The sequence below is a fragment of the Miniopterus natalensis genome, chromosome 14, assembly GCF_054644295.1.
Source record: "Miniopterus natalensis isolate mMinNat1 chromosome 14, mMinNat1.hap1, whole genome shotgun sequence".
Classification (NCBI taxonomy): Eukaryota; Metazoa; Chordata; class Mammalia; order Chiroptera; family Miniopteridae; genus Miniopterus; species Miniopterus natalensis.
Genome location: NC_142094.1, coordinates 8,630,629 through 8,656,687, shown reverse-complemented (window position 1 = coordinate 8,656,687; position 26,059 = coordinate 8,630,629). Strand labels below are relative to the sequence as shown.

The window sequence follows — 26,059 nt, the reverse complement described above, 5'->3', positions numbered from 1 at the left end:
CACGGTATAGCATAGTGCTCCATGGTATAGTTTAGTGCGTCACGGTATAGCATAGTGCTCCATGGTATAGTTTAGTGCGTCACGGTATAGTATAGTGCTCCATGGTATAGTTTAGTGCGTCACGGTATAGCATAGTGCTCCATGGTATAGTTTAGTGCGTCACGGTATAGCATAGTGCTCCATGGTATAGTTTAGTGCGTCACGGTATAGTATAGTGCTCCATGGTATAGTTTAGTGCGTCACGGTATAGCATAGTGCTCCATGGTATAGTTTAGTGCGTCACGGTATAGCATAGTGCTCCATGGTATAGTTTAGTGCGTCACGGTATAGCATAGTGCTCCATGGTATAGTATAGTGCGTCACGGTATAGTTTAGTGCGTCACGGTATAGCATAGTGCTCCATGGTATAGTATAGTGCTCCACAGTATAGACAGTGTAGCGCAGTGTAACACAGTATCGTGCGCAACACAGTGCAGCACGTTCCTCCCAGTGCAGCATAATGCATTATCACATAGGGCACTGGTGCAGCAGCGCACCCACGCTTTCCAATTTAACCAGCCCAGCTGTACTCCTTATACTTATTAATGGTAGTAAATATGGAAAGAATTGCAGGTTTAAGGCCACTGAAGACTACAACACGACAAGTAAACTGCAACCTTAGCCAAGCTTATATTGTAACCAACCTAAAGGAGAGGGCTGCCCCCGTATAACTCCATTCTTGGTTCTCTCTTCCAAGTCCATAACTTCCTTGTATATCAATTCTGAAAAAGAGGTGAACAAAAACAAACTTTTCAGAGTCTGACAGCCAACCTCACAAGATATGTCTATTTTAAATAAATATATTTTATACACATTAAATACTTCAAACAGTATCCCTCCAATGGCAGAGGGTCCGTAAATGTCAGCCTAAGATTCAAAGATGTTAAAAACAATTCCTTGATCCTCAGCTGCAAATTATGTTGAAAGAAACAAAATCTCTGCCTTAACTGGTGGTTTCTAAAGTTGGATTAAGGACAGAGCTGTGATGAGAAGATTCATCTCCTCAGCTCCAGCACTCTGCACCACACCATGTCAGACGGCCGTGTCAGACACTTGTTTAATGCTGACTCAGGGAGGGCTCAGGTCACATTTGTCTTACTAACTTCTTTTTCCTGATAGGACCTGGTGCATTGTAGGTGCTCACCAGATCCTTGTTAAAGGATTTAAATGAAAGTGTGTGGAAGCCTCTTTAACAGAATGGTATGTAAATCACTGTCATTAAAGGGAAAGAAGCACATGATTACACTTGAAATCCTTATGAGCTGCAGCATGACACACTACAACTGTCGAGACTCCTCCATGGGAATCTGCTCCTTTACCCGGCTGTGGACAGTGAGAGGCTGCTGCAAGGACGCTCCACCTAAGGGGTTGCCCTGGATTCTTCTCAGTGACCTGATGTCAAGTGTGATGAGCCTTGTGACACTGAGTGCCTACTTAAGAACCTTCTGGTGGAAACTTCAGAGCCACTATTCCTCAGCTTTTTGGGGTCATGGAATAATTTAAGAATTGCATAAAAGCAATGAACCCTCTTCTGAGAAAAATGTACAAGCAAAAAATGTTGCATAGAATTTTAAGGAGTCTGTAATTCTTTAAGTTAAACTGCTGAGAAAGAATCTGTGATTATAGGGTATGACAATGTTTCTGTTGGTAATAAGGTAAGATAAGCAGATATGCTGGAACGAACAAGCGCTACAGACACCTAGATTTGCTTGCTATGGTAAACTTGGACTGGGAGGAGAAAGATAGGAAGTCTTGATAGACGAAAGAATGGGAGATGCTTTTCTTCAAAGAAACAAAAAGGAATGGTAAGCATTCCAGATACGATTTTTTTTTAAAAATGAGAAAACAACACTCTTTTATCAAAAGGGATTAGGTAGAAGAACCAGAGCTACTCAGCAATACTAACTAGGAGAAGCAATCTTTAGTTGATAGCTTTTGCAATGGATTTTTCTTTGTGCTATGATGCTAAAACTTGTCAGCAGATCTTGAAAAAGGCAGTTTGTAGGTAAACACTGAACAGCACGTGGGGCTAGGAGAACGCGATACAGAATAAAGGCGAACTAGTTTAGAGTACTAAAAAATCCCAAGTATATCCTTACACAAACAAAAACGCCACACTTCACTGACTTTAAGATGGACTTTTTCTTACAGTTCAATGTCTCTGAAATTGGGCTGTATCTTATAACCACCGATGCAGTTTGACTGGCAGCGTTTCCTCTTTCTTAGTGGCACATTACGCTGTGTTTTACAATTGATAGCCTGCTAAGATTCCATGAGATACCATAAATGTCTACTGTAGATGCAATGACATATAAAACTCAGGTTAGATATTTTCATGCACACTCTGGCCCAGTTATATCCTTGTATACTACCTATTACATGTGCAAATGCAGTCAGTTCTACCCAATTCTATCATTCCAGTGGAGTCTACAGTAGAGTCTAACTACATGTCTCCCAAAGTGAACCCAGAGAAAACTAATCTCTGGCTATTCCTAAGAACAAAGAATCAAATTCGTTCTTTCCAAATAAATTTATAGATGGATTACCTGCCCAGTTCCTTTTGCCATCCCAGTATTTAGGCACATAGTTCTTAATAACAAATCTCTGTACCTAGTTATTTAAGTTCTGGTAAAAAAGGCGGTCAAGTGACTTGTTCAAAGTCATGTAGCTACAGAAGTGGTCTAAACACTAAATGACAACAACACAAATGAGGTAAACAGGATCTAAAAATTACCTGGCCTAAATACCCCAAGGAACCTTTTTGTTGTTGTTAATTCTCACCCGAGGATATTTTTTCCATTGATTTTTAGATAGAGTGGGAAGGAAGGAGGGAGGGAGGGAGGGAGGGAGGGAGGGAGGGAGGGAGGGAGGGAGGGGGAGTAGGGGAGAGAGAGAGGGAGGGAGAGGGGGAGAAGGGGAAGGGGAGAGAGGGGGAAAGAGATAGAGAGAAATAGAGAGAGAAGATAGAAAGAAACATTGATGTGAGAGACACACACTGATTGGCTGCCTCCTGCAGGCAGCCCAAGCAGGGCTGGGGATTGAACCTACAACCTAGGTACATGCCCTTGATAGGGAATTAAATCCATGACCATTTGCTATGTGGGCCTATGCTCTAACAACTGAGCCAGTGCATCACAGGGAATCTTTTAAAGAAAAAGTATTTCCACAACTATCAAAGCATTATTATGTTCAACCACCTTCATAAAATAAAACTACAATATTAGATTTGCAAAGATTACAAATTAACTCACTCTGTTGGTGAGGGTGGGGGTAAAATAGACACTCCTATACCATGCTGATGGAAATGTAAACTGCTACAATTTCTTTCAAGAGTAATCTGGAAATAATTGAAAAATATCCTTTGGCCCAGCAAATCTTGTAGGGCTTTTTTAATTGGCATGTTCTCACATGTGCACAGAACACTGCAGTTGTTGCAATAACAGAAGACAGGACACAACTTAAGTACTCTTCCAGTGGGAGCTGGATACAGAAATTGTGACACAGCTGGACACTATATGTCAGTGAGCCAGAAATGTGGTGCATGAGAATATAATCTCTATGTGATGTGCTTACACCAACAAAGCAAGTGTGCACATCCTACAACCATTTGGGATTAAAACAGGGTGGCAGAGGAGAAGGGGGAGACATCAAATACACAGGCTTTGTATTTGTAGGCTATGGAAGAACAGAACATTCCAGAAAGAACTAATGTTTCTGTGTCTGGGTTGGGGGATGTGCGAGATTAGAACTTAATCAGGGAGGGAAGGAGACTTACTTTCTATTTTTGCAAAAAAATATTAATACTCGTATTAGCAAATATGAATTATGAATAATACAAAATATCTTTAGTTTCTTCAACATGGTGACTAAATCAACACAAGAAGCTAGAAGCTCTCTCAGCTCCATCCTAAGGCCCTGGGAATACTACCTTTCCACTCTTCTATCGTGTGCTCCCGCTCATCTAACTGCTTGTCAGGTATCTTTGGTGGTGGCTGAAAAACAAAAGACAACAATAAATGAGTTAGTTTACCGGAGTGCACAAATTTGTCATAATTATTCGAAATATCAGCCAGACAGAAAGGGTTGTAGAAATACATTATTACACCGAGGTTCATGAGCCCTCTTCTATGCAGAGACTCGTTTGAGAAGACTTCTTCATGACAGGAAAAAGGCGTTCACCTACCTTTTTCTTTTCTTCCAGCTTTTAAAATGTTCACATTTCTGTCATAGATCTGGGCTATGCTTTGGACATGATAATTTGTTTTATAACCAAGTTAGGATGTCCTCCCAAAGCATTCAGTGTTCTAGCTCATCAGCTCAGGTGTCAAGGCCAGATGGCAAGAAACTGAGAGGGTAACTTTATTTTGTGTAGGAGGTGCTTGGATATGCTCATTAACTTAAAGCACTTTTAATGCAAAACAGAAAAACATCACCATCATTTACCTATATTTTTATTTAAAATTACAGTGTCTCCTCCAAACCTCACTTTAGTTCTAACTGTAAGGGGCAATATCTTCTTCAAACACCAAGAGAAGAACTTACAGCCTCTGCCTCAGAGGGGTCGTACCAGACGTTGATGTATGGGTGCTGGAGGGCTTCATCTACAGAGATCCTTTTGGATGCGTCAATCACCAGCATTTTGGATAATAAATCCCTCGCCTGACTGGCTGCAAAAATAATGATGTTAATGTACATGTATCTCATAAAGGTTTTAAAATTAGCAATACATTTTAGAAACTTAAAATCATTTATTAAAAAATATATATTTTTTTAAAAATAGATTTTACTATAAAATCAGGTCATACATATGATGAAAAAATATAAAGATACAGAAAAAAAATAACTAAAACCTTACTTTGTTCCACCACCCAGAAATAACCTTGTGCTATGTTCCATTATAACATGAAAACACACACACACCAATGGGATTAAATATATATATTTATAAAAAGTACCTTTAAGTTTGTTGTGTTCTGAGTCAGCAGGGAACAGCACATCAGGAAAGAGTTTCTCGAAGCTGTAGCCAGCGTATTTAGGTCTGTTCTCAACGTAAGTCCTTACTGTTGGTTGTAGTTTCTTCATGAATTCAGGACACGGTGTTCCAAGCTGTTCAATAACTTTATTCCACTGATCAATATCTAATATCAAGGAGCTAAGAAAAATACTCCGTATCTAATGTTCAACACATTAGTCACAGCCATACTCAAATAACAAGAAAATAACAATTATAAAATCCTAAGAAAGAATGTGGCAGTTATAAATCTTGTATCTTACAGCCACCCTGCAAAAGGTGGACAAAAAGGGTCAATAAACAAGCACTATTAACCTTATTTAGATAATGTGTGTGTGTCTAATATTGATTTTATCATAAAAATGAAAGCTTAGCCCAGCCAGCGTGGTTCAGTTGGTTGGGCACTGTCCCATGCACCAAGAGGTTGCCAGTTTGATTCCCGGTCAGGGCACATGCCTGGGTTGCAGGCTAGATCCCCAGCAGGGTGTGTGTGCAGGAGGCAGCCAACTGATGTTTCTCTTTCATCTATGTGAGTAGCTCTCTCTCCCTTCTCCCTTCCTCTCTTTCTGAAAAATCAATAGAAACATATTATAAAAAAATGAAAGCATAAACTAACAAATTCCAAATACAAATGACAAGTGACTCAAAGAAAACGGTAATTACTACCCACAGGGACTCTAAATGTAAACTACACACAATTCTAGAATACAAAATTTGCCTTTTCTTCTGGCTTATCAGAAAATGTGAATTTCATATCCTAGAGGCTAAGAAATATTTCTTATAATCTGTCCTGGCTTTTTAAAAAATTTTCTACACTTAACAGAAAATAAAAATGATGGATTTGATAAAAGTTGCATTTTCTTTTGCCATGCTTTGTTGAGCTTATGTTAATAAAATCTGTTTTAAAGCTCTGAAACCTGTGAAAATGAACCAGTGTTTGGTAAGCTGTGAGGTTAGAACTCCCTAGTCTCCTTTCTCCTGTCTTTGCACTCCCAGTCCTCCTCGCAAACTAAGAACAAAAGCTCCTGCTGTAGCCCATGCACATGGCTTTCCCTGCCTCCTCCTTGAAGTCAACCTCAGTGTTATTGGCTGATAAACATGTAACACATCACTCACTGGTGAGATCCGTATTAAAAGTAGTCAGATGAACAAAAACCATGAATCCAAATCTATTTACACCATAATAAAACTGTTACTGCTGAAGTTCTCAGATGAAAAGATCAATATGTTATGTCAAGAAATGAGACAATAACCCAAAGACACAAAACACAAAGAACATTAATGAAGAAGGGGGACACACACACACACACACAAAAGGATGACCAGAGGCCACAGGCGATTCCAAAACCAGTCAAGTCCTGGGCTCTTCCAGACTTGATCAAGTGCATGATTATCAGAAACTTTTAACTCAAGCCATGATTTTTGATTTAGATTAAATAAATCAACTCAAAGCCAGCAAGTAGTTGTGGATAATTAACTTGAGCAGTTCTCAGAAATAACATATGACACAATCAATAAGTGAGGGAAAGGAAAGTCTATGTCAAATAGTAGGTGGTATTTTGAGAATAGAATAATTTAACAATATTATTAGGGAGAGACAAAATACATCATACTTGACCTAGCTGATGTGCTGTCATACATTTTGACCTTTAGAAACTACATTTTAGGCCAAAGATAAGGATACGATCTGTACCTGGGAACAAAACACCACCTTTGATCATTTCTCCCATGATGCACCCAACTGACCAAATGTCAACTGAAAACAAAATGCAATGACATTAACATAAAGATTTTGGTTAAAAATTAAAAAAAAATTATATAAACATTAAAAGAAATCACACACACCATGTATACTTTAAAATCATAGAAAGCAGTATAAAATAAAGATGAGTGACAGTGAATGTGCTCTAACTACCAGCAGAGACTGTATGTCCTGCTGCTAGATGCAGCCTACGAGCATTTCAGCGTCTCATCTCAACAGGTGTTGAAGTACAACAGCCACAAACTTTGTCTGTTTAAAAACCCCCATGTACGAATGAACCAAACTCATCTTCGTTAGAACATAAGAAATCCACCACCTAACTGATTTCACTGCTGCAGCAGCACAAGGATACAGTCCCTTCCTGGAAAGAGGATTTTGTGGCAAACCATTTCTCCCATAATGCACCCCACAGACCATAAATCCACTATATGTTTGCAGCACAAAAGAAGGAAAAGCAAAGCAAAAGGTCGTTAAAATCAAAGAAGCATAATATGACTGCATTATACAAAAACTACAAAACACCACAAAAAGAAAGAGTGATTTTAATTTTAGCTAATGGAATAATTTAAAACACAAAATATTTTTCAAAAGGCTTTCATTCACAAAAGCACGCGTGAAGTGTGGCCTTTTAACCATATATCTAATTTTAAAGTGAGAGCTATGCACAGAAATCACATGAATAAAACTCCTATACATTCTGTCACTGAAATTTGTTTATAAAATATAAAATAGAACGGAACACAAACTTTGTAAATAAGGTTGAAAAAGTACGAGGTAGCAAAATTAAGAAAATAAAATCCTGACACTATTTTGAGGTTCAACTGTGCATTATGCTCTCTCTTTAAGTCAAATAAAAAAAAAGCATGAGCAGAAATAATCTAGTATGTTAAATATTTAACAGAAAACATATATTTCTATGAATAATTACAGTTAAAACATTAATCTAAAGCCCTTTAGATATTTTCAAACTGATTTCATACATTTATATTTGAGTAAGTGCTTTGCTTATAAGTTTAATCTGAACTGAAAGTCGTTTGTTTCCTTGGCAATGCTGTGCTGCATCTACCCTCCTATTCCGCCAGGAACAAGCACATGGGGAATGAACAAGTGATCAAGTAAGAAAACTCAGTAGAAACAGTATATATAATGATTTCCAGCTAAAGTCTTAAACCCATAAAATTAAACTGCTTCTGATTTAAGATGTTAGGTTTGGCCGAATACCTATGAAAGTTCCCACTTCAATGCTGAAAAAAATCTGCTAGACACAGAAATGGGCAATTTGAGGATCTCCACCTGTTTCATTAAAACTGACAATACACCCTGACATTTTATATCCTTGGGTTTGAAAATAAGATAAAAAGAGGAGAGTAGGTGTTTGCAGTTTAACAGAAGAGGGAAAGACTGAGCAATTTAAAAGGAAAGCCTTAGAAACTTGAATTTGTTTTTTAAGCTTGAAGGTCTAAATTCTTTAAGGGCAAAAGAGGCAGGAATTGATGTTAGAGAGAGATGCACCCTTTACCCATGTTGAAGGGCCTACTTTCTAACACATTCTTATAAGGAGACTTCCAGTTCATCATAGACTTGTAGAAGCTAAACTGGAAATACATTTTGGAAATCCTTTGGAATTAAAGTTTCTCTAAAATTTAATATTAAAATAAAGGCAAATGCTTTTATATTTATGGCACAATTCAACTTTCAAAGATAAAATTTTAAAGTTAATATTCAGAAATCAGAGAAAATTTTTTCCAGGGTTTTCATTTTTGGTAAAAATAAATTATAATAAATTTTCCCTATATATTTTATAGAGAATGGCGAACTTTCCTTAAATATCCAGGACACAAGTTATGAAGGAAACTTTAAGAAAACACATAAACATATTTTTAAACAGATCTCAAAGCTGCAAGCATGGGAGCAGCTCATGGCCAGTTAAGACTTTTTCAGAACATAAGCCTAAAAATGTAGCTTTAACAGGTCTAATTGCTTAGTCTATTAGGCAGTTTAAATATATTCCACTGTATAATACTTCCCAAAAAGCTTTGCAGTAGCTTGCAATAAAAGGCAAAAAAAGGGGAAAAGTTGTTAAAAGAGGCAATTCTTATGTTTAACCTTGATGGCTAAATGTAGTTATTGTATTAATTAAGCATTACATCTGACTCAGTTTCCCAAACCAAAAAAAAAAGAAGGGCAGGCAACAAGGTCATCTACATAATTCTTATCTAAGATAGGAAAGCATGCCAATTCTTTATATGATATTTTTTCTTGGTGCTAATTTCTGGAGAGAGCACTCTCCCCAAATCACATTTATAGGACACTGAGTGACACATTACAGTTTCTGAGACAATCTAAATGGTTCTACAGCAAAAGCAAAAGCAACCTTCATGTTGGTCACGTGTATCAATCCCATCCCTCCCTCCCAAAAAACCATCCAAAAAACACTAACAAAACCCCAGTGAATCTAATACTAAAATCTAACTCACTAGATTCTACAGGGTGTTAAGACAATTTTAGGTGGACAGTAAGAAAACAACACAGTCTGCTTATTTAAGAACAAAAGAATAATAGTAAATGTTTAAAGTATTTGCTTTAATTAGCTCAGAAAAGGAAATTAAGCCAAAATCTCAGTTCAATGCTATCTTTTATAAAAATGAATCAAGATGATTGACTTAATACAGTTTCTTAATTCAAAGGTAACTGCTGCTCCAGATTCCTTGCTAGAAAAAAGTCCAGGCCCTATTCTAGGGAGTATTTTGGATGAAGTTACCACATTAAAAAAGTTATAATTTAAGTCAATAAAGTCCTGTGCAGACTTATTCACCTCCTGAGAGTCAACAAAATTTCTTCTAAAATTAAATATATGTATATGTCCAATTTTTTTAAAATTCATGAGGTACATGCCTGATAATTTTCCTCAACCTTGCTTCTAATGCTGATCTATGTAACTGAATACACCCCACATAATGCTGCCGTTTCTTTAAGGCTGGACACGGCTTTGATGAAACACCCTTTCCTACAAAAGGTCACCTTAATTATCCATCAACTTTGCAGATGGCTTCATCCTAGCTCTTCAAGTTTACACTAATTGCTACTACTAGTAACTAGTTTCAGGGGGTTGGAAATGGATACAAAATATCACTAACGGCAAACTAGGATTCCTACAGAAGATAAACTGTCAGTCCACTATATATATACTTCCTTGAGCCCATGTTAGAAATACTCATTTTCAAGTTACAGGAAAGCAAATTTCAGAGGCCATGGAAACAAATTCTTTGTCGAAGGTAGTATTGATGGTTACGTATTTGTATTTAAATAAACAGAAGCCCTAAGTTTTTCCAAACATATATGACAAAATTTATAGTTACTTTCAATCTCTTGATAAAACATTTCTAACAGTGACATATTTAACTAAGCACTTCAGCTTAAATATTAACATAAGATAGCTGATAAAACAACAGTATTTCAAGTAAATGTGTTTGCTGACCGTTTTCTTTGTAGCCCATCCCTAGGATGACTTCAGGTGCTCTGTAGTAGCGAGTCACTACGTAAGGTGTCATCATAAAACTAGTTCCTGCAGTCCTGGCCAGTCCAAAGTCAAGAATCTTCAAAGTGCAGTCTGATTTTACTACTATATTACTCGGCTTTAAGTCCTTCAAGAAATAAAAAAAATAACAATGACTGCTATGACATATACAGATATTTTGCAATTCACAAGTTATCACTTGTAAAACTATTTATGCTAGTAAACACAATTTATGCTAATTGTTTCTCTCACCATAACTGATATTACTGCACAGATTCATCATAACAGGCAAGTTTGAGGAATTAGCTCGATGGTATTTTAATTTATGAATACATACAGTAATTAGAGAATTTAGTAATGTTTTATTTGCTAGAAATTATGATTAGCTGTAATTTTCAATCAAGTGGTATAAAAGCAATTTGGAAAGGCATCTAGAAGCTCACATAAAACTAGTATGGTAAAAGAAAGAATTGTAAGTTAGCATTATAGTCACTTGTATACTAAATTACCAGCATTTAAAAAACTAATTTTAAAGACACAATGAACTTTACATAGATATTACAAATCAACAATGGGCCACTCTATGTCAATCCAAGCAAGTGTCATTTGACATTTCAAACTCGCAGATGTCCAAGTCTAACGGACTGAAATAGTCATTAGCACTCTTTCCACCACTGATTTCCCACCCCAAATCACACAAATTTGTTCATTAAATTTTTGTCTGTTCAGAGGTAGGACTGCATTGTCTTGGAGCCACTAATCTACAAAATTACTTTCTATTAATGCTACTAAATAATGTCTTTGTGAAGAATTTTCCACCTGACCCCAACCTTAAGGAATTCCATGCTATGATTATTAAAAGGAAGGCAGCGGCATAAATAGTCATGGCTTCAAGTTCAACACATTTTGCTTGTTAGCTCCCATGAAACCTATTATAAACCAGGATACTAAAGCAAGCAAGCACCTATCCACTACACAAACACATTCCATTACTGGTACTGGCAGCCTGAACGGAAAGCAATGGTTACTTTTTCAGAGTCTCTATCCAGGAAAAACTGTATGCTGTCGTTAGCTTATTTTCATAGGCAATCACAGATGGTTTTAGAAGATATATAACCCAAGGGCTTTATTAAATTAAAAATAAAGATCAACAGGCTTAAGGAAACAGGTGAAAATTTCCATTATTGCTATTCTGTAAATATAATGTTGCCACTATTTCCAAAATACAGTTCCTCAGCAAAATAACACTACATGTTCAAGAATAAAGATTACAAGCTTTATACCATTTCAATGTCTGGTGATGGTTTAAGATCAATGGCTCTTTATACTACTGCATTTTCATCTAGAAATAAGATTCGAACTTCAAATACTTTATTTTGGAAAATTAAGAGCAAAATACACTTTAAAAAATAGATTTGTTGGAGAAAAAACTTAAAAAACTGTCCAAAAGCACCTCAAAGAATATTACCTGAAATCTACCCATATATGTCCCTTTCTACAGATGTTAGACCCACATGAGAAGAACTGAATTTGTATGAATTTGTGGCAGACACAGTGGAACTAACCTAACAATATTCCCCCTTCTCTCCTGCAGAATTTCTAGCCTCCTCACAATTAGGTAGGTCAGGCAGGTCTAAGGTGACCAGTTCTAGGAAATGGGATGTAAGTGGGAGCAAGCAGAAGGGTATCTTGTCGCTTCCCTGCTTTGGCGACTAGTAACATTCCAGATAGTGGACTCTCTGTCAGTATGGGTTGCCGAGTGTCTAGGTAAAGCAGAGTCCTCACCCATCATGACCTGCATTGGACATGCAAAGTGGGAAGTAAACCTTAGTTGTTAAGCCACTGAGAATTCAGGTTTTGTTACATAGCACAGCCTAGTTGTGCCATTGTGACTTATAATTAACATATAGTTGGTCTTTGTCTCAATCACTGAGACAGAGTTCCTAAAAATCTTAGAATTCTCTCTTTTAAAAAAATATATTTATATATATATATATATATATATATTTTTTTTGAGATAGAGAAAGGGAGAGGGAGACAGAGAAACATTGATCAGCTCTCTCCTGCATCAGCCCCCTGACCTGGGATCGAACCCACAACTTGGGTATAAGCCCCAACGGGGAATCAAACTGAGGACACTTTGGTGCACAGGACAACACTCAACCACTAGCCACACCAGCCAGGGCAAGAAGCTCAAGTGATAAGAGCAAGAAAGGTGAAAAAAGTGTTTTTGTTATTTATAAAAACTTTTCACTGTCCCTGAGTTTATGTTAATGAAGTGACTTGGAAAGCCCAAAAGGATGGGGGCTGGTTGCCAAGGAAACCAACACTGTGATTTGAGGTTGGAACTTTCAGCCCCACACCTAGACCTCAGCTAGAGATTAAGTTCAATCACCAATGGTCAATGATTTAATCAACATGCCTATGGAGGCAATGAAGACTCAATAAAACCCAAAGGACAGGATTTGGTGAGATTCTGGCTTGGTGAACGTGTGAAGATTTGGGGAGTGGCACACCCCTCCCCACATACCTTGCCCTATGCATCTCTCCACTTTGCTTTTCCTGAGTAATGTCATTTGTAAAAAAACTGGTAGTCTACTAAGTAAAATGTTTTCCTGAGTTCTGTGACTACCTCTGGCAAATAAACTGAACCTGAGTAGGAAGTCATAGGGACCTCTGAATCAGAGTAACACCTTGGGCAGTCTTATGGGGATGAGCCTTTAACCTGTGGGATCTGATGCTGTCTCCACGTAGAAAGTGTCAAAACTGAGTTAAATTGTAGGATACCATCGAAGTCCAGACAACCTGAGAGTTGTTTGGTGGGAAAAACTAGCCCACGTGCGCTGCCAGAAGTGGTACTGTAGTGAAGTACACAGAGCACTGCTCTTCCTTCTCACTAGCTTATTTTGGTAACAGAGAATGGTGCCAGGAGTGGGGTGCAATTCTTACATACACACAGGATCACCAGTTAGCAGCTGAACAGCAGGCAGCATGGAAACTAGCATCACAGCTGGAAAAGCGATCCAGGTTATACAGAAGCAATACCTTTGAAGACACTGTCCCCTGCAAGGTCTTGGAAGGCACAGCCCTGCATAATGAAGTTGAAGCTCTAGCCTAGGGGTTGGCAAAGTAAGAAAGTGTTCTGGAACACAGCCGCACTCATGGGTGCCTATTGTCTATGGCTATTTTTGTGTTACAACAGCAAAGCTCAGTAGCTATAACACACTGTATCATCTGTAAAGCCTGAAATACTACTGGTCTTGCCTTTACAGAGCAAGTATGCTGGGCCACTCCAGAAGCGATTGAAAAGTAAAATTACAGTGGTGTGTGTTGGTGGCCACTGGATGCATCTGAAAGAGCTGAGCACTTTAAAAGTAGAAATGAAAGGGAACAGAGTTTATAATTTCAGGGCCTTGCCATTCTGTGAAAGCTAAAAGCTACTAGACACTTAAGAAAAAGGCAGCGTGTTCAGCAAGTATCTCTTCCTCCTGACCCACCAAGCCTCTTCACCTTACCGATGGGCCTAGTCGGACGACCTGTTCCAGTCAAGGGAAGGGAAGGGAGTGCGCCACGCCCCGGCTCTGCGGGTGAGCTGTGGGCATGCTCGTGGCGCAGCGTGGCTCCTGCTCTTCCTCCTTTCGCCATGAGGAAAGGGTGAGCCCAGGGGAAGGCACTCCTTAAGACCAGCGATTTTCAAACCTTTCATCTCATGACAAACATAAACTATTAACTAAAATTCTGTAGCATACCAAAAATATATTTTTGGCAGGCCTGACAGAAAAAAAAATATATAATTTTGATTTCACACTGGACAGCTATCATTGTGTTGGCTGGTGTCATTCTTTTACCTGACAGTCTAAGAGAAAAAGAGGTCAGTGCCCTTGACTAAATAGTCAGGTGTAGCATGTTTTACACACTCTTGTGCTCACCGGGTGAAAATCGCTGGCCTCGACAATGAAACCTGACTGTGGAAAAACCCTGAACTGACCCGAGATCTGGAGCAGTGCTGCACAGCCAACTTGCAGACCTGAGCAAGCAGTAAATGCTGCTTTAAGCCACTGATACCTTGGATTACTTTCTGAAGCATCATTTTCACATAATTCTAAAAATCCTTGACAGAAAGACTTGTAAAATCTTTCAAGTGATGAAACTGCTTCAGACTTGCTAACAGAAGGCTGAAAGCTTAAAGTTAGACATTATGTCCAGCAAGCTAACAAATGTGCTTGGAAAAGAACTGTAATTAAAAAAGATAAAAAGACTCATAAGTTTCTGAGAGTTATACTATCAAAAAAAAACCTTCATAAGTCTGTGGCTGCTCTAGCCTTAAGACTGGTTCTCAATTCAGGGAAATTGTGCCCCCAAGGACATTTGGCACTGTCTAGAGACATTTTTGGTTGTCACAATTGGGGAGTACTACTGGCATCTGGTGGGTAGAGGCCATGAATGCTGCTAATCATTCCACAATGCACAGGACAGTCCCTCAAGAGAATTTATTCACCCAAAATATCAATAGTACCCAGGTTGAGAAGGGCTGCCTTAAATTGACACTTGACCCTCAATCTTATACAGATAGAAAGCTGAGAAGCCCCTAAAGAGAACATATTTTCTAATACCTACTTCAGATATATTCAAGGAGTGGAGCCAGGTACTACAGAGAACAGTGGACAAGGTGTTCCTTGCAGAGATCAGATTCAGGGGCTAATCAAGGAATATTCCTCAACCCCAGGGCAAGAGACACTCGCAATGTCTGACTGAGGGAATTTCAAATTACAAATAAGCAATAACTTCCTTTTTCAATTTCCCAAATGGGACTGTTTATTGTGGTTACCCTGGCCCTGTCTGACCACCACATCTACGAAATGGGGGCAGGGGAAGGGACGAGGGAGGCCGGATAACTTGGTCATTTTACTTCCAATATTTCTGGACCAAAGGAGCAATGTCTGGGTCTGATGTTGAGATGACATGTATCACTTGGAGCTGAAGGCCTTGAAAGACTGGGACTTTGAGTTATCTTGCCTAAAGAGGGGTTAACTATGGAATAAAGGTGGCACAGGCATTTTTGATAACCAGAAGGACACGGTGGCAGGGACTGGTGCTCAGCACCATGCTGAAGCCTGCTTCCCTGCATTTCCCAGTTCCCCTACTAGGAGGCAGGTCCTTATCACCAGTTCTGATAATGGGCTTAGAGCAGAAGTGATGTGTGTCGTTTCCAGGCCAAAACACAGAAGAGTTGGTGCACAGCTTTCTCTTCCCCCACACAGTGACCAGCAACTATCTAGACAGTAGGGCCCCACACTGAGCTTGGGTCTCTGAGAGACTCTGGGGAACCCTCCGGCTTTCACTGAACCCCTAAAGGAGGAAAGTTCAGGTGATTTTACCAAGTGAGCAACCTCAGACCAGCAGAGATATCAGCTTAGGGTGAGGGGAATTTGAATGAGTAGTAGAGCAGAGAGGTGACTCAACTGTGGCCTCAAGACCAACTACGGAAGTGGGTACAGTAGTTATCCCGTTGAACTTCTTGTAAGTTACTTAAGGAACAGACATCAACGAAATCAAGGAGGAACAGTTTCCAGAACTTGCTGTATGAAGAAAGTGGGAACAATAGCACCAGGGGCGGCCTACAGTGGTGCTATGATGCGAGTTCTGATTCCCGGTGCAGGATGAGGCCCTCACTCTCCCTGCTGTGCTGGCTGCTGACAGTTTCAGCAAGTCTCTCCCCAGGAACTGCCCTTGGCAAGAGTGCCTCATTTCCCAAGGCCATGACGCTCCACAGGACAAAGGTCCAGCTGAGCTACCAGCTGAGGCCTCTGGAGTGACTGCATGCAATTCACTTTTCCCCTCTGCACTTATACTTCCTTACTCCCCTCACAGGCCCCAGGATGAATTTTATTAGTTCAAACTCATTACACAAGTTCTCTGCAGCTGTACTTTCTTTTTAACACTGTGTCTGTCCACGCTGAGGGGTATGCTATAATACCTCAGCGTGTCCTAGTATCTGTGTAGTTATTCTGTTCTTTACAACTGAAGCTTTGTAAACTGCAACTCTACTCCATGGCAAGTTTCCTGACAGTTATTTATTCAAGTGTGTGATACCCTCCATCCTTATAAGTGACTCTCTTCCCCATCATACTCAACTTCACCTGATTAACAATTATTCTTGTTTTGTTTTATACATTTTAGCGGGTGGAGGGAGAGAGAGGTTGAGAAAGAGAAAGACCACTTTGTTGCTCCACTTACTTGTGCTCTCATTGGTTGATTCCTGTATGTGCCCTGGCCCAGGATCGAACCCGTGACCTTGGTGTAGCGAGACAATGCTCTAATCAACTGAGCTTCCTGGCCAGTGCTCTTTTTTTTTTTAAAAAAAATTATTTTATTTAATCTATTGGGGTGACATTGGTTAATAAAACTATACAGGTTTCAAGTGTACAACTCTATAACACATCATCTGCACACTGCATCGTGCACCCACCACCCGAGGTCAAGTCTTTTTCGGCCGTCATTTATTCTCCCTTTGCCCTCTGCCACTGCCCCCCATACCCTTTCCCTCTGGCTACCACCATACTGTGGTCTGGTCTCTGTGTCTTTTCCTTCTAATCCCTCACCTTTTTCTCTCAGCCCTCCAACCACACTCCCCTCTGACAGCTGTCAGTCTCTTTCATCCCTGGGTTCAGGTTTGCATTCTGCCAGCACACCTTTGCTTTCAGCCTTTGGAAGTTAGCTACAAATGTTTTTGTTACAGAAACATATAGCTGTTGGTTTTGTGTGTGCGTGTCATAATTTGATATTTTTTCATTAAGAGGTTAAAGTTATATATCGGCCTTCTATAATTTAACGTTTCCTTTTTATGCTTCTTGCTGTTTCTTTTTTTAAAATCTTCTATCACTTGATCTGTGATTTCTGTTCTAATCACCTGTTACCTCTATTAATCCAAATATTTTCCACTTGGAAGATTTTACTTAACTAAAATCAAATTAGCTTCCATGATGGTGGATTACTGTCCTGATCCACAGGACAAAAGAAACAAACAAAAACAACACTCAGAAGTTTAACTCATTTGCTCTATCTCACATAATATATGAGGATGGGTTGAGGAAGATATATTCTTCCATTTAAAGTTTATCTTACGTCACGTAAAGAAGGCATTAGACATAATATTATAGCAGTTGCATATATAATATACAAAGCAATCAGAACGATAGCTAAGGATAAGCATGAATATTTCAGATATATAATTGTCTTAAAATAGTTAATTTGAGCACAAATATACGTATTTATTATATGAGTTAGGTTATTTGTTACAAGGTAGCTCAGAAGGAAGATATAATTCCACTGAATTAAAAACATATGTCCACACAAAAACTTGTATACAAATGTTCATGTCAGCATTACTTATAACAGGCAAAAAAATGGTAACAGTCCAAATGTCCATCAAGTGGTGAACTGATAAACACATGTGGTATAACCGTATAGTGAAATATTTGGCACTAAAAAGAAATGAAGTACTGATACATGATATGTACATGGATGAACCTTGAAAACATTATACTAAATAAAAGAAGTGAGCCATAAAAGACCCCATACATATAATTCAATTTACAGTTGAACCTTGAAGCACACGGGTTGGATATGCAGAGGTCCACTTATATGTGAACTTTTTTCAATAAATACTGTAAATGTACTTTCTTCCTTATGATTTTCTTAATAATATTTTCTTTTTTCTAGTTCTTTTTTTTTTTTTTAAATATATCTTTATTGATTTCAGAGAGAAGAAAGGAGATGGAGAGAGAGAGATAGAAACATCAATGATGAGAGAGTCATTGATCGAGCCCACACACAACCCGGGCATGTGCCCTGACCGGGAATCAAACCCTGATCGCCTGGATCCTAGGTCGATGCTCAACCGCTGAGCCACGCCTGGCCGGGCTAGCTTTCTTTATTGTATGAATACAGCATACAATACATATAACATACAAAATATGTGTTAATCGACTGTTTATGTTATTGGTAAGGCTTCTGGTCAACAGTAGGCTATTTGTAGTCAAGTTTAGGGGAGTGAAAAGTTATAGATAGATGGTGGACACAAAAGGCAATATACAGATGATGTATCATAGAACTGTACACTTGAAACCTATGAAATTTTATTAACCAATGTCACCCCAATAAATTTAATTAAAGCAGTAAAAAAAAATTTATATGTACATTTTTTACTGTATTAGGGGTGGTCAGTGTCCCTAACTCCCATGTTGTTCAAGGGTCAACTATGTATGAAATGTCCAGAACAGGCAAATATATGGAGACAGAAAGTAGATTAGTGGTTGCTTAGGGCTGAGGGGGTGAAGGTGACAAGGAAGAATGAGAATTGAAGGCTAATGGGTGCACAGTTTCTTTAAGGAGGGCAAAAATGTTCTACTATTAGATTCTGATGATGGTTGCATAACTTCTGAATATAATAAAAAGTGAACTATACACTTAAGTGGGTAAATTGTATGGCATGTGAGTATATTATATCTCAGTAAAGCAGTTAAAAACATAGGCTACAAAGATATAAAATGCTTCTGAATGTATATATGTAAGAAACAACTCTGGTGAATACTCAATTTTATGTAACTGTTAAGGATAGCACATATTTTATTTACTGCTTAATTTTAGAGCAAAAATAACCTTATAGTACCCCATATAAATCAGCTAAATACAACGCTCCAAGAATGTGATGAAAGGCTGTGATGTCAGCAAAAATGGTCGAGTACGCAGCTCCACAGAAACACTAGAAGCGGAGGAAAAATGATCTAAGTAAACTTTTTCAGAAATCTGGAAAACGGTCAAAGGTTTATAACCAAGTGAATGCAGAATTAAGAAAGAGGCAAGTCAACAAAGATAGAAAAGATTTGTGATGCTCTTATTAGAACTTGTGCTACCCAGCCCCTGGCTGGGTGGGGCATCTTCAAGAAAGCAGCCCACATGCTGCTCAGTGTGGGAGCCAGGTCCTAGGCTACAGAGAGGGTATGTACTGAAAACATGTAAGGCAAATTAACAACCCACTTTGGGATAAAACATTAAAGTGGAAGGAAACAAGACGTGGAATATCATCACATAGTATTCCATAATGGGAGTCCCAAAATGGGGGAGAAAAGGGGGCAGAAAAAATATTTTAAAAAATGACTAAAAACTTTCAAATGAAACACATAAACCTACACTGTGCATAAATCGAAACTGTGCAACAAGCTACAGAAAGGATAAAAGCAAAACATCTGCACCGAGACTCATCAAACTGCTGAAAGACAAAGACAAAACAAAGAATTTTGAGAGCGTCAAGAGAGAAGCAACCTGTCACTTATAAGAGATAGATCCTCAATGATATCAACAGCTAATTTCTCAATAACAACAACAAAATCACGGAGGCCAAAAGGTGATGAAATAATACGTTTAAAGTGCTGAAAGAAAAAAAAAAAGCCAAACAAAAATTCTAAATCCAGCAAAATTAAAAGTGAAGAAATTAAGACATTTTGAGATAAAGGAAAGCTAAGGGAATCTGTCGCTAGGACACATCTATAAGAAGTGCTAGCCTGGCGGGGCATGGCTCAGCGGTTGAGCGTCGACCTAGGATCCAGGCGATTGGGGTTCGATTCCAGGTCAGGGCACATGCCCGGGTTGCGGGCTCGATCAATGACTCTCTCATCATTGATGTTTCTGTCTCTCTCCCTCTCCTTTCCTCTCTCTGAAATCAATAAAGATATATTTAAAAAAAAAAAAAAAAAGAAGTGCTAAAGAGTCCTTCAGGTAGAAATAAAGGAACAGTAGACAGTTACTTGAAGTCAAATGAAGAGATAAAGAATTCTGGTAAAGGTAATTATATACGTACATAAAAAGGCCAGCTGTATTCCCCCCCCCCCCCCGCCCCCAATATGATTTAAAAGACAAATGCAGTAAACAGGAAGTACAAACCTATCTTGATGGGCACACAGTATATAAATATGTAATTCATGACAATACAAAGGGGAAAGGAGAGACTGCATAGGAGTAGAGTTTTTGTATGTTACTAAAGTTACGGCAGTAAGAATTCAAAATAGGTTGATATAAACTGAAGGTTAAACTGTAAGAGGTTAAACTGTAATCCCCAAGATAACCTTTAAGACTGAACATATACAGAAAAGGAAAATAGAAAAAAATAAAATGATACACAGCAAAAAAAGTAATTAAACACACAAAAAAGGAATAATAAAAAAGGTTGAGGAACAAAAAGATATGACATACAGAAAACAAATAGCACAGTGGCCAAAGTAACTTCTTTCTTATCAGTAATTACATTACATCCAGATGCAATAAACTCTCCAACTAAAGCCAGAGAAGGGCAGGAGGGATAAAAGATGATCCTGCAGGCTACCTACAAGAGACTCCCTTTAACTTCAAAGGCACAAAAAGACTGAAAGTGAAAGAACGAAAAAATACTATGCTTCATTCAAATAGAAATCGAAAGATAGGTGGGATAGCTATTCTAATATAAAAAAAAATAGACTAAGTCAAAAATTGATACATGGGGCAGAGGAGGACAATACACACTGATAAAAGGATCAATCCATCAAGAATGTATGTACAGGCACCTAACAAAGCCCCAAAATACATGAAGCAAAAACTGACATAACTGAAGGAAGAAATAGACAGTTAAACATTAGGTGAAGAGTTCTATACCTTCCTTTCATTAATGGGCAAAACAATTAGAAGATCAGTAAGAAAATAAGAACGTGAACAACACTATGAACCAACTAGACATAACTGACATATGTAAAATAATCTCTCCAAAACAGCAGAATACATATTTTTCTCAAGTGCATATGGAACATTCTTCAGGATAGACCATATGTTAGGTCACAGGACAAACCTCAATAAATTAAAAAAAAAAAAGAAATCATACAAAGTATCTTCTCTAACCACAATGGAATGAAGCTAGAAATCAAGAAGAAGGACATCATGAGAAAAAAACCTACACAGCAATATCACTTATGAACACAGGTGTAAAAATTCTCAGCAAAATACTAGCAAAATAATCTCAACAGCATATTAAAAGGATTATACATTATGACCAAGTAGGATTTGATCCCAGGAATGCAAGGGTTGTTCAATATGCAAAAATGAATCAATTTAATATACTACATTAACTGAATCAAGGAAAACCAAACACGATCGCCTCAACTGATGCAGAAATGCATTTAACAAAACCCAACATTTTTTCATATTAAAAACACTTAAACTAGGAGTAGAAGGTATATGGTAAAAAATTAATCTTAATGTAAAGAGAGGCCTGGCTTTTGCCTCAGTTATAGGTGACCTCTAGGCCCCTGGAATGTCCTGATAGCAGTGTCTCTGTTTGCCTGGGGTTTTGGCCACAGGACAGTCTAACAATGTGAGAGACTAAAGGTATTAATGTAAACCTTAGGAAAGCGTTGGAGACTAAAGGTCAGCCAACAGGAAGGCAGTGTGTGATTGAGTAACAAGAAAAATTCTGGATACCAAAAGCTTGGGTGGGCTTTCCTGGCGGACAATACTCTGTACTACTAAACTTTATGAGGAGAGAATGACTGACTGAAATCTCCACATCTGGACCTCAGATTCTGCCCAAGGCATCACCTCCTTTGGTTGGTTCTAATTTGTATTCTTTTGCTATAACAACAGAGTAATCAAAAGTATAGTGCTTTCTGGAGCTCTGTGAGTCATTCTCATGAATTATTCAAACTGAGAGTAGTTTTGGGGACCCCAAATTTGCAGCCAGCTGATCTTAAGTGGGAGTAGTCCTGGGAACCTAGTGGTTGGGTCTATACCCTCTGACTGTACAATGTGACTAACTCCAATGAAAAATGGAACTTCTTCAAATAGATAAAGGGTATTTATGAAGACCTCTCAGCTAATATCATACTTAATGGTGAAAGACTGGAAGCCTTTCTCCCAAGATCAAAAACAGGACAGAGATTCCCATTTCGGCCACTTCTACTCCATACTGTACTAAAGTTTTAGCCAGAGCAACTAAGCAAAACAAAAACAAAAGCAACACAAAACAACAAAAACAAACTGGAAAGAAACAAGTCCAATTGTGTAAATGAGATCATCTTAAAAAGAGAAAATTGTAAAAAAAAAAAAATTCCCTAACCATATTAGAACAAATTAAACGAAGTTGCATGATATAACATCAATACACAAAGATCAGTTGTGTTTCTATACACTAGCAAAGAACAAACTAAAAGGAAACTTAAGAAAATAATTTCATTTATAATAGCTTCCAAAAGAATGAACTACCTAGGAAAAAATTTAACCAATGAGGTGAAAGGCTTGCACACTGAAAACTACAAAACACTGCTGAAAGAAATTTAAGATCTATGTTACAGACTGCACCGTGTGTCTCCCCAACCCCAAATTCACACACTGAAGCCCTAACCCCTCATGTGGCTACATTTCAATATAGGGCCCTTATGGAGGTAATTAAAGTTAAATGAGGTCACAAGAGTGGGGCCCTAATCCAAATTAACTGGTGTCTTTGTAAAAGATACTAGAGCTTGCACACGTGTCCCCCAACCCCCCTCTATGGCACAAGCCAGTTAGAGGTCTCACCAAAAACTGCTGGTCATGGACTTCAAGCCTCCAAAACTGTGAGAAAACAAATATCTGTTGTTTGAGCCATCCAGTCTCTAGAATTTTGTTATGGAGCCCAAGCAGACTAACATAATCTAAGTAAATGGAAAGACGCCATGTTCATGATGAATACTAAATATAGTAAAGATGGCAAAACTACTCAATCTACAGATTCAATGAAATCCTTACTAAAATTCCAACAGCCTTTTCTGCAGAAATGGAAAAGCTGATACTCAAATTCATATAAAATCACAAGGGGCCCTCCTGAATAGTCAAAATGATGTTGGAAAAAAAAGGAATACAGTTAAAGGACTCATACTAGCCCATTTTAAAACTTACTAAAAAGTTACAGTGATCAAAATAATGTGGTACTGGTATAAGGACAGACACACAGATCAATAGAATAGCACTAAGAATCCAGATAAAACAATATGAGGTCAATTTTCAACAAAAAGGTTGCCCAGCTAGGCATGTCTCAACAGTTGAGCATCGGCCTAGGATCCAGGAGACTGCGGTTCGACTCCCAGTCAGGGCACACGCCTGGGTTGCAGGCTCGATCCCCAGTGGGGGGCGTGCAGGAGGCAGCCGATCAATGACTCTCATCATTGATGTTTTTCTCTCTCTCTCTCTCTCTCTCCTTCTCCCTTCCTCTCTCTGAAATCAATAAAGTTATAAAAAACAAAAAAGAACAACAAGGGGGCTGAGACCATTAAATTGGGAAACAATAGTCTCTTTAATCAAGTGCTGGAACAACTGGATGTTCACAAGCAAAAGAATGAAGTTGGACCCTTACATTCACACCATATAGAAAAATTAACTCAAAATGGGCCAAAGAAGTAAACAGAAGAGCTAAGACCATACAAATCTGAGAAGAAAACATAAGTGTAAATCTTGATGACTCTGCATTTGACAATGAATTCTTATATGTGACACCAAAAGAACAAGAACCAAAGACAAAACAGATAAACTGAATTTCATGAAAATTAAAAACATTTGTGCAAAGGGTATCAAGAAAGGGAAAAGACAAGATATAAAACAGGAGAAAATATTTACAAATCATGTATCTGATAAGGGTCCAATATGTGAAATATATAAAGAGCTCCTACAACTCAACTAATTAAAAAATGGGCCAAGGGCCTGAAGAGGATTTCTCCCAAAAAGATAGGCACATGGACAGCAGGCACATGAAAAGATGCTCAACGTCATTAAGGAAACACAAATCAAAACCACAATGAGATACCATTTCATGTGCACTAGGATGGTTAGAACAAAAAGGTCAGTAAGCACTGGCAAAGATTTAGAGAAACTGGATTCCTGGTCATAAATTACTGGCAATGTAAAATGGTGCAGTCACTGTGGAAAAAGTTTGGTGGTTCCTCAGAAAGTTAAACACAGAATTACCATATGACCCAGCAATTCTACTCCTAGGTAGATGCCTCAAAGAATTGAAAGCAGGAACTTAAATACTTGTACATGAATGTTCATAGCAGTATTATCCACAAAGCTAGAATTTAGAATTAACCCAAATGTCCATCAATGAATGAACAAACAAAATGTGGTAATTAGATAAAATATTAGTCATGAAAAAGAATGAACTACCAAGACATGCTACAACATGGATGAACTGAAAACATTATGCTAAGTTAAAGAAGCCAGGCACAAAGGTCACATAATTGTATGATTCCAAGTATATAAAATCCAGGAGAGGAAGTCCACAGACACAGAAAGCAGACTGGTACAATGCCTGGGGCTGGGGAGAGAGCGAATGAAGAGCAACAGCTTAATGGGTATGAGGTTTTCTTTTGGAGCAAAAGAAACATTTTAAAATTTGATATTGGTCATAATTGCACATTTTGTGAATATACTAAATGTTATTGAATTGTACACATTAAAATGGTTAATCTTATGTTACATGAAATAAAAAGAGATTATGATGATAGTTGTTTCTACTAACCCGATGAATAATTCCAGCAGAGTGAAGGTGCTTGATTCCACACAGCATTTGATAGAGAAGGTAGGACATTCTTTCATGATCTAGTTCCATCTGAATCACTTGGCAAAGATTTGCATCCATGAGCTCCATGACTATGTAACTTCATGGGTGAAAAAAGATGACAGTTAAAGTACACAGCAACAATCTAAGAATAAGGCACTAACGTAAAATTTTAATGATCGCACTTACACATCTTGAAATTCTTCTAGGGATTTCTGTGGTGTAAAAACATTCAAAAGGCCAATTATCTGTGGGAAAAGCAGAGAGATTAAAAAATTAGAAACTTTCATAATACTTTCACTTGGGAGCTGTAAATACATGGGTTAAAAAAATCCACAAATAGTTTTAAAATTTTCAAATCTTATTTTCTAAGTCCAAGTAATCTCTTTCCTTTTGTGTATTAAAACTTTATGGCCAGGGGCTGGGGGTAGGGAGGGAACCAGAGCACAGAGGATCTTCAGGGCAGTGAAAACACTCTGTGTGATACAATAGTAGTGGATACATGTCCTTATACATCTGTCCAAACCCACAGAATGTACACCAAGAGTGACCCCCAATGTAAACTATGGGCTTTGGGTGACATGGATGTGTCAGTGCAGGTTTACTGATTGTAGCAACTGTACTCCTCTGGTGGGGAATGCTGGTAATGCAGGAGGCTGTGTGGGTGAGGGGGCAGGAGCTACGTGGAAAATCTTTGTACCTTCCACTCAATTTTGCTGTGAGCTAAAAACTGCTTAAAAAAACAAGTTCTTTAAAAAATTATAACAGAAGAGCTCCACATAATCCATTCTACTAATGCACATTCAATTATCAAGAACCTATGTTATACAATCCTCTACATCATTTGAAGGCAATCTTAAATCCCTTATGCCTGTTTATATCCAACTCAAAATCTCTATATCATCTCAGCCTTCCCCACAGCTTTTCATAATACTGCACTTCCCAGTTTCACCAGTCCCAGCCTGCTGCATGGGTCTGTCCACAGCATGCCCTCTCTCCCACTATTCTTCAGTCATCCTCTTTTCTCTGTCTGTGCCCTTTCCCCTGGGTGATATATGATCTTTTTCTCCAAACACCTCTATGTGGGTAATTTCCAAATATGAATGAAAAGTCCTTGCT

The 26,059-nt window shown here is 38.3% G+C and overlaps 1 protein-coding gene across 3 annotated transcripts in view; it reads right to left on the bottom strand.

Moving 5' to 3' along the window:
• The window catches only part of MAPK8 (mitogen-activated protein kinase 8), a 123,043-nt gene that overhangs the window by 11,806 nt on the left and 85,178 nt on the right, over nt 1-26,059 (bottom strand). For 2 of the 3 annotated variants that reach the window (XM_087824254.1, XM_087824256.1), the window contains exons 4-11: nt 25,130-25,188; nt 24,902-25,040; nt 10,291-10,456; nt 6,735-6,806; nt 4,995-5,177; nt 4,582-4,706; nt 3,968-4,031; nt 684-761 (exon numbers count right to left, since the gene is read on the bottom strand). In XM_087824254.1, the coding sequence (XP_087680380.1) occupies nt 684-761; nt 3,968-4,031; nt 4,582-4,706; nt 4,995-5,177; nt 6,735-6,806; nt 10,291-10,456; nt 24,902-25,040; nt 25,130-25,188 (886 nt within the window). Of the gene's footprint in view, nt 1-683; nt 762-3,967; nt 4,032-4,581; nt 4,707-4,994; nt 5,178-6,734; nt 6,807-7,164; nt 7,237-10,290; nt 10,457-24,901; nt 25,041-25,129; nt 25,189-26,059 lie in introns of all 3 variants that reach the window. The other variant, XM_087824255.1, reaches the window with a different exon arrangement.